This window comes from Lonchura striata, chromosome 5, assembly GCF_046129695.1.
Source record: "Lonchura striata isolate bLonStr1 chromosome 5, bLonStr1.mat, whole genome shotgun sequence".
In the NCBI taxonomy this organism is placed as follows: domain Eukaryota; kingdom Metazoa; phylum Chordata; class Aves; order Passeriformes; family Estrildidae; genus Lonchura; species Lonchura striata.
This window is the reverse complement of record NC_134607.1, coordinates 31,920,473-31,930,284: the sequence shown is the minus strand read 5'-3', so window position 1 is coordinate 31,930,284 and position 9,812 is coordinate 31,920,473. Positions and strand designations below refer to the sequence as shown.

At 36.1% G+C, this 9,812-nt stretch overlaps 1 protein-coding gene across 1 annotated transcript in view; it reads right to left on the bottom strand.

Moving 5' to 3' along the window:
* Positions 1-810: 810 nt before the first annotated feature.
* LOC110483495 (V-type proton ATPase subunit S1) overlaps positions 811-9,812 on the bottom strand; it is a 52,972-nt gene continuing 43,970 nt past the window's right edge. Inside the window, exons 9-10 of the mRNA XM_021553452.2 lie at positions 7,957-8,194; positions 811-3,859 (exon numbers count right to left, since the gene is read on the bottom strand). Of these exons, the coding sequence (XP_021409127.2) occupies positions 3,650-3,859; positions 7,957-8,194 (448 nt within the window). The 3' untranslated portion in view covers positions 811-3,649. The remainder of the gene's footprint in view (positions 3,860-7,956; positions 8,195-9,812) is intronic.

Sequence of the window (9,812 nt, the reverse complement as noted above, 5' to 3'; positions counted from 1 at the left end):
TCAGTTTACACTGAAATAATTACAGAAGTCTTTAATGCCTGAACATTGCCTAATAATTAAGCTGATTTAGATTTGCATATAATTTATTAATCACGCAGAAAGAAAGGTGGAGCTAATTACTTCATTTAAATTTTCCCTGCAGATGGAATAACCTGTCTTCCTTTATTGCTTCCATAAAAATACTATTCTTGGACTATTTCTATTATAATTCTGTGTCATTATAAGTCATTGATGGGCTTCAGTAGGATTTCTGAAATGAGTAATTTCACAGGCAGACAAACCAATAGACCAGGACACAAATCAAGAAGTTCAGATTCTAGCATCATCTCAGCTATCCCTTTCAATAAATGATTATTGCTGCATTTTGTGATGAAATACCTTATTTCTTCAGGACTTCTGTGTTTTGTTTTGGGATTTCTCTGCTTTAACTCAATTCTTCAGAGTTAAATTGATTTTTTTGAGTTTTGCTGTAGTTTTTTAAAGGTCCTGATTTTTTTCCATAAAATTTAATTTATATATATATATATATAAATGAAAAAAAAATGCTTTTACTTTTCTAACTCATACTCTTATCCATCATCCCCTTCATCTTTACAGTATATTTTTTAAATTGGTAGAGAAATGAGTATACACACAGAAGTCAGTACTTCTGATAAATTCAGCGAACTCTGGTAGAATTCCTAAAGGCTCACACTCTTCCAGACAGAGCTAATATTCTGTCTGGAACAGCTCCCAAAACAGGCATGTTTTAACAAGTACATTTACGATTAAGCTGAATTGTGAAATGAGAAGTATGTAGAACTGAAAGACTCCTGACAGGGTTTCAACTTTATTCAGAAATGGAAACAAACACAGACAGGTGCAAAATCCTCCTGGAATTTCCTGAGGCACAGTCCTATTTACAAAGAAGGAAGCCAGCCCTGCTGAACGCAGTGATCAGTTGTCCTTGTCTCCAGCCCCAGGAAGTGTGATGGGCAGCTGCAGGGCTTTCAGAGGGCATGGGGACTCCAGCAGCCTGCATGGTCCTCTGAGATGGGGTTTTGGATATCCGTGTCCAGATGCTGTCAGCAGGGGTGGTCCCTGTGAGATGAGGCCTGAGCAGCATGGTGGGTTTTTGCCAGCCAGCCAAGGAGAGCCCATCCCATGTGGACAGAGAACACTTCCTTTCCATGACAGACACTTCCTTTCCATTGTCCCCAGAGCCCAGCCCACCTGGCCCACAGGACAGCCAGAGGTGCAGATAGTTCCTTTCTTTTCCTGATGTGTTTTCCAGCACAGACGTCACGAGGATAAGCCTGTGGTTTGATCTTTCCATTACAAAGACATCCCAAGTCGCTATAGTAACAGACTATATGCCTTCAAAGGCCCTGCTTGGCAAAGCATGGTATCCTTGCTGTGAGAGAAGGTAGGAAGAAAAAGCTTTTCTCTATTAAAAATGCCTTCACCTTCACCTTGGTGAAGGTGATGCCAAACACATCAAACAGCTCTTTTGAAAGAGGCTTTTCCTCATGGTACAGTAAATAGGAGAATGTTTCCTTGCCCTCTTCTCCAGAGTCCATCCTAGCCAAGCAAGAGAGGATATAAGCATTCCCAGTGCCATATTATAATCAGGACACTGTGAGCTGTATAAGAACCAACAGGCTCAAGAGTAGGCTGGACAAATTTATGGGCTATAGCTATACCCAGAGTTATTAAATAAAAAGGCAACACTTCTGGTAGTGGAAGTACCTGAGCTAAATGGTGGAGAATGGAGAACATCTGCAGGGAGCACTAACAGATGCTCTCCATACTCATACCACTGCTGGAGACAGAATCCTAAGCTAAGAGGCCCGATAAAGATCTTCTTCAGCTCTTTTTATTGCCGCTGTTGAACAAAATATTTTCCAAATTTTGCTGAAGCTTGATAAAAGTCCTAAGAAAGTTTTTTTTTCTATGAATCAAGTTCTTTGCATAGCATTTCCCTCTTCTAGCTATAGTTACATGACTATTATGTCAATTTTCTGTTGTCATATTCACACAACTTGCTTTGAAGGGAGAATTAATAGAACAAGTCCAGTTGTCTCCTGGCAACTAATTTGTGCAGAGAAAATAAGCCTTTTTAACACAGAGGTTCCATTTAGATCAAGTGCACTTTTTGAGGTTCAGAAAAGCATTTGAGAAAAATATTACAGCACAGGAGACACCTCTGCTAGTTATGCGACACTCTCCTTTTGTTTTCCAGGTCAGGATTGAATGATTCAGAAGGAATAGCTTCAGACAGCAGCATTTAATCTACTTTTTGGACTGCATAATAAAAGTGTGACACCCAGAAATGATGGATAGAAACTATTGTCTGTCTAGATAAATAGCTGATTCTAACTGCCTTTCCTCTGTATCATTGTACCATTACATGGATCAAGATCAGAAAAGTTAGAATTTTTCTCATTTTATGAATGTAATTTTGTCAAAATTATATTCTGTGGGTTTTAAACTACTAATTGAATATGCACAGTCATAAAAATGTTCGAAAAGAAATAATAAAAGTCATATATTTTTACCTTTTTTTACCATTTTATCATTGCATTTTACTATTTCCCAGTTCTACATAAAATTTAGTAATTCATTCCATAATCAGATTACCCAGTTAGAAGATGCAGTGTTTGTATTAATTGCAGAAGAATACAGAACACAATGAATGTTTTCAGGCTTCTAGAAGCACTGAGATGACCATAAAATGCTCAGATTTAAACAGCACATTGACACAGTGCTTCTAATGATTTTTTATCTTATTATTTTTCCTTTTTGGTGAACTTCATAACTTTTCCAAAGTTGCCTGGAAAATGGAAGAGACTAAGAAAACTACCTTATCTCTGTTAAGATGCTGTCTGCACCAGCACATTCAGTCATAATAAGTTCTCAACCTGAAAATTTGGACTCATTGCTGTGACACCAAATATAATTTTGTGATCAGTTTGGACAAGGACCTATCTGTCACTGACTGACCTCCCATCAGCTGCCCATTGCTAAAGCAAACACAAGTCAGCGTTGCTCGACAAAATTCTCACAAGTGTTAGATAACAGTAGATGGAAGCTAAACCTTAATCTACCCACTCTCCTTTGTGATACCACATCTGAACAAAGTGATGTATTTTGAAAAGACTTCTCAGTACCATTTATTTAGTGATTTATACCTTATTAGTTCTGTACATTTCTGGATGTTTTACTCAAGATAAAAAATTTCAAAACACACTTAAAATTTCTTAAGATGTAACATCATCATGACACTAAAGAGGCTTTAACAGTATTTTCAATATATAGTTTATAATCAAATATTTTATCATTCCCAATTATTCGTGTTTTTGTATGTTTTCTTTGCCAATAGAAGTTAATCTGAAGGAAGTTTTTAATGGTCTTTCTAATAGCCACAGAGAGTAATAACCTCCAGAGTCTCACTTTAGAACCTTAACACAAAAAGCTGTTAACAAATGATCATAATAATAGATAGAATTATTACTGTTTCCAAACACAAGGATAATTTTTATATGTAGTTTAATCATCTGCTTTTCCTATGATATATTTTTTAAGTTAAACATATTATGAAGTAAAAAAGTTATAAAAATCATAAACATCAGACCCGGAAAAGCCACAGTGGCGTTAAGTCAACCCATGGCTATTCTGTCTGAGGAACTGATAGAGCTGGACCTTTGGGATCATCAAATCTGCTGTTTGTTGTGAGCTGCATGATCATATGTATTCCATAGGTCAGGATCCACAGTAAAATTATAGATGTCACCAAGCCCATCCAAATTCCAGGAGTGAAGAAACCTGTACAGTCACTTGCATAGGAAAACTGGTTGTTTATAATGTTGAAGCCTTGAATCTGAAAATGAGGAAAGGTAGATAGATGAGTGCAATTAAGCATAGTCTTTACTTTCAGGATATATGTAGTTATTACAAAACCCCACATCTTTTAATTATCAGTCATACTTTCTGCCCATTAAAAAAAAAAGTGAGAACAAAATTCTCTGCAAAACATTTTTCCAGATCTCCTTTTCCCACAGGAAATTTAAGATGTAGAATCCAATTTTTTTTGTAAGAAGCAGGTTCCCCACTTCAGAAATTTTTATTATTTTTAGAAATAAAGTCCCAGAGGGGACATGTGGTCAGTATTCTGCATTCACTGTATTCTGATCAGTATTCTGTATTCAGATAATCAGTATTATCAGTATTCACTGATCATCAGATCTATGACCACTTCAGAACCAGGAACTTAAAGCACTCAAAGGCATAAGAGTTAAGGCTCTTCAGATCACGGGATTGTTGAAATAGTCTGAGAGTTTTAGCTCATAGCTCCTGGACTAACAAAATTCCTAGAACCTGCTTTAAAATGCATCTAATAAAGATGGCCTTTTTTGGCTGAGTTAATTAAGAATTACTATTTTCCATAAAATATTATCAAATTAAATTAAAAGAGGATTACTTTATTTGAATCACTTCTCTCACCCAGCAATAAGCAAGAAAGCAGAAGATCATGGATTTCTACTTTTATGTGTTCCCACACCATGATATTCCATGATTTACAATAAAGAAAATTGAAAGCTGGGGTTTATTTGTGGTAATAAAAGAGTTTGTACTTCCTAGGAAAGGCGTTGGTACAAACTGAACAAATCTACCATGCAACAAATACACCAGTAAACACTCTGGGTTTGCATTCAGCCATGGCTCAGGTCCCTAAAGTTTATGTAATATGTGTGCTATGAGCAATGCCTGTACCTTCCAGAATGGTGATTAATAAAAATAATGTTATGTGAGGAACTAAAAGCTCTTCAGATAATGTGGAGGTGAAGACAATTTTAACAATTCAACCTTTTAGAAGAATCTTTCCAATTTAAATCATGGTAGCTAACTCACAAAGACTGTCTGCTTTCACCAAAGGTACCCAGAGTTCTGATTAAAGCAGGATTAGTGAACATAAGCTGCAGGGCTGGACAACTGTTTGCACAGCTTTAGAGAATACAAGACTGTAAAAGCCTTTTCTTGTTAAGCCACCGCTTTGACCAAAAGTGAGAATGTGAATAGGAGTCATGAATGTAGCCTGAAAGATTTATTGACAATAAAAACAGACAGAAGGTGATGATTTATGTCATTTGTGTTCCCAAAAATGGATTGAAATTCTGGAAAGCAATACACATTTCCTACCACATTTACAAGGACTCTCTGAAGTACTTAACAGGTATATTCAGTTTAGAAGCACTTTGCCATTCCTGATTTAGAGCCAGAAATACTGACATCTATTATTTCAATTCTACTGGTTTTATATATATTTTTTTTAAACAGCATTATGCTTATTGAACAATCTAGGTGAAAGATTCAATTGTACATTCCTAAAATGCTATATCTACTTTCAGGAAGGAGATGAAGAATATGCCAGGTTATTTTATCGTTTTTCTGAAGCTTTATCATTTCTGTGGGGGTGTTAGATACCAGGCAAAAAATGAGAATCTTAGCAGCATATATAGAAAAGTTAAAAATACTTACATGTGTTTCTCTAATATTTATAAATGCAAAAGTCATTTGTATACAGGCTTTTGTCCAGTAGAAGTTTTGATTTTAGTGTTTAGACCAGTCATTTGTCTTGATTATACAAGTCTGTATTTACTGTTGATTTTTAAATATTTTTGAATGTAGATTTCTCATCATATGGCCTTTGACATAAACTTCAAGCAAAATATGCTGGGTTTATGGCTTGTAAGTGCACACCAAACTTCTAATTTCTGAACTTTGAAATATTTTAGCTATGAAGATTCAAAATATTCTTGATTTTCAAGCTTTTGGAAATTTTTGATGGGTTCCAAAGTATTTCTGTGTCACACATACTAAAGAAAAGCAGTGTTTTTGGTGGCAGCCTCCTCTTTAACTGCATTGACAAATATGAGATCCTCACACAAAAGGTATCATGGTAGAACAACCATTCCTGTAGCAACAACAACCAGCAAAACCCCCACCAAACCCAGAGCAATTTTGGTGCTCTGCAGAGGTGTGGTGACATCCTGGGCTGTGACCATGACTAGCCAGCGTCCCACAGAGCTTCTTTTAGATGGTAGTGAGTGAGGCAGCTCTGAAGTTAAAGGCTACACCTGTTCAACCTTGCCTAGGAAAAAGCTATACAAGGCTTCCCTGTGCAGCTGCCATTGTCCCTTTTTTACTGTGATTCAGCTTCCAGGACCCAGCCTTGCAAAGTGCAATTGTGCCAGTTTGATTGGCATTAGATCCTGGTTTCTAACTCATTGCGTAACATTGACATGAAAATCATGGTTCTCAGTTTCAGCAACAAGATATGCTGCTGGCTGCAACCACTAAGCACATCCCACATGCTTTTTTCACCATGCAATAGAGTTTGGGGGTTTCTAAATCTTATGCAATAACAAAGACTTATACTGAGATCACGTTTCACTATGTATCAGTGGATACCTGGAAAAGTATGATCTAGGTTGGATAGAATGTGGAAATGAGCCCAGAATGGGGATCTTCTCTTTTCTCACACCACAGAAGAGTATTAGACTGGGAGTTTTGAGGTTGTGTTCTATGCTTAAGATTTAATCAGAGTAAAAGCCCTTTCTCAAGAGGAACTGGAGTTTCTGTTGTCTGAACAGTGGAAGCAGCTGCTGTTCCAAATCAATAAGGAAGGTGGGAAACCACTACTTCTACTCTTGGTTAAGATCACAATGAAAGGATGGATTAAGGCCTGTTTAAGCTTTAAGAAGGCAGTAATATCAGTCCATATAGAAGCTGACAGAAAAGATAGGTGATAAGTACACACTTTGTAATTTCACAGGTCATGTCCTTTCATATCTTAGTGATGTGAAAGCCTAACTCCAACGAGTTTACTAGGCAAAGTACAGTTGTATGAACTATGGTATTTTCAGGCCTTTACAAAAACATGACATCATAAGGAACCTTCACAACATTGGTATGTATTGCAACATTGTTCCTCAAAAAATGGTGAGACTTGATACTGGAATTTGTGGGAAATAAATCTAAGCACTAATGCTCTTTCTGTGAGATTTCCATTGCTTAAGAAGAAATGCCAAGTCTGGAGTCAGATTATTGAGATTTGGTTTGTTATCAAAATTATGAATACAATTATATCAGCATTTGTATCCAGTTATCGTGGAGCTAGCTCATGTTTGACAAATAGAGTACAATTTATAATTATTCCCATTATTTTCATGATCTCTTTAATTAAAGAGATCCCTTAGTACAATATTGTTTTAAGATATAAATGTTGTTATGCTTCTCTTAAGTCAAGAGCAAAGCTCAAAGTAGTAAAGGTGTTATCATCTACACCTCACATATGTAGTCTTAACTACTACTAAATATGCAAAAAAGCTATGTGTCATTCAAAAAAAGCCATCTGCTTTCCTTCTGGGTCATGCAGGAACCAGTACCGTTCCTGACCGAAATCCAAGGAAAACCTCCCATTAAACCTAACTGTGCTGGGCTTTGTTTCTATCTGCAGGAGTACAGACAGTCCATGTCACCGAAAACAGCAGCCACACTAAGCTGTACTTCCCTAGGTAAACAAAGCGCCAAGAAATCAAATGAAAACAAAGTTAGCAGCATAAAGGCACCCACCTAAGAGGCCCCTGTTTCCAAGAGCAGCCCAATTCATTAAACAGGCATGAGGACTTAGCCATTCTTTGCCTGATTAAGCACATTTGGTTTAATTGGGTTTTCTTTCTGTGGACAACTTCATAGTTTTGTTTTTCAAAGCTGTGCTTTCATGTTTTCCTTGTTCAGCAACTGGCATCTTTTTTACCCCTCTACTGAATAGCTCACCTAGGGGAACAGCTTTTCTTTTATGTTTTCCCTCAGGCTGGAATGAAAGTAAAGGCATTATGAATGTTTGTCATTCACCTCCTACAATAGCAAGTAATAGTTCTTGGAGTTATCTCTGAAATGGCAACGCATACTCACTTGCAACTTGGAAATGAAAACATCCCAATTTTTTGCCTCAGTGTTGGATGGAACCAGCCTTGCAGGATAGAGATTGCTTGTTCCCACCAGCTGACAATGAAATGAATACTCTGCAGGGGCAGAGATGCCAGAAACATTAAATTTAGCTAACTTTTCTCCATCTTGTACAATCTCAACTAAATGTAAAGTGGACCATCTTCTAGCCGAGACTTCATAGAACTTGTTGGTCATTAAAAACCTAGGAACACAACAGAGGACAAAAACAAAAAGTCAAAAGGTTAAAAAGAAAAAATTAATATACATTTGGTAAAGTAACAGCTAAAGTAACAAATAAAGGTTCACTATTGCTGGCTGCAAACATCACAGCTGAAGATGACATGGCCTCCCACATCATTAAGATTGTTTTAAGTGAAGAGGTTCTGTGAATGTGTTTACTACTTAGGGTTTCACCTCACAAGCACAGCTTTCTATAGCTGTGGTAGGCAAGAAGCAAATGCAGTTTCATTCTTCACGGCCTCTGCCAGTGCTATATTTCATCAGTTACCAACAGCTTATAATAAATGGAGGCAAATCTGAGAAAGTGTCAGCAAGACTGCAGTGGCTCTGAATAAATATTTTATGGGATTTTTGGAAAATTGCTTTTATGATAGGTATAGGCATGATAGCCATTCTAATTTATCATTGCAATTCTTTCTTGGCTCAAAAGCCTAAATGGCAATTTCCTTTGCAAAGGTCTGAATTTGGCGTAGGAGACAGAGCTCTCTCTCAACGGTGGGTCAGGAGGGATTGTCAGCTCTAGTTTCACAATTTGAAGTAGGCTAGGCACAAAAAACTATTTTCTTATTTTGAAAACATCTTTGTATGTGTGGTATTGCAACAGTTTATAATAATGGAATTTATATTACTACCAATGCAGTCTGAACAGCTCCCAGCAGATATAACTGAGAACATCCAGACATCCAGAAGTACATTCTGATCCTTTACAGATCAGGACTATGTGCCACTCTTTACCACTTTTTATACAGTTACTTTTAAGCATTCAAGCTATTTCATAAGGAAATTATAAGCCTTCCCCCTTAGTGTACATTGTTTAATACTTTAACCCTTACTTGGTCTATGCATGTTTATCTCTACATAGTTTGCTAATGATTTCTTTTGATCATTGGTAAGCATGAAAGATTTAGAAATCTATTTATCAATAAGTAAGACTTGCTTCAAAATGAAATATTTTAATATGTCTATCCACAATGGGTAACACGGTATGTTGACTTTAAAATTTGAAGAAATAACTTAGATGCAATTATTATTGGTTCAAAAAAAAATAGTATAATCATCTTAAATGAGGCACAGTATAGACTATTTTATGTTCTATAGGGTATATGTATATAGAGAAAATATTCTCTCTGTAGAATATTGCTTGTTTGTTCAAATTAGTTACTGTCAATATTGTGTCATCCACACAGCATAGAATCTAAACATAAATTATACTTAAAAAAAAAAATATTTATAATCAGTGGCTTTTGATTCATGTAAGTTCAGAAACCTCAAGAGTTTCAAAATGCTCAGAAGGAATTCCAGAATGCAGTGTCATTGAAGTGAGACAAGGATATTTTTTCTTATGGCATTCTTTATGTTTTAAGCCTGAACAGTTCTACCCATAAAACATTGAACTGCAAGCATCAGTGAAAAAGAAAAAAAAAAATTCCATCCAGTCCACATTTACAAATATATATAGAAAATATTCTATTATTACATAGTTACAAAATTAAAATCTTGATATTATTGCTAGAAGAAAGGAACATTTTCCTGATGTACAGTATGATCTGAACAGAATTTCCATGGTGCCCTAGTAGCAA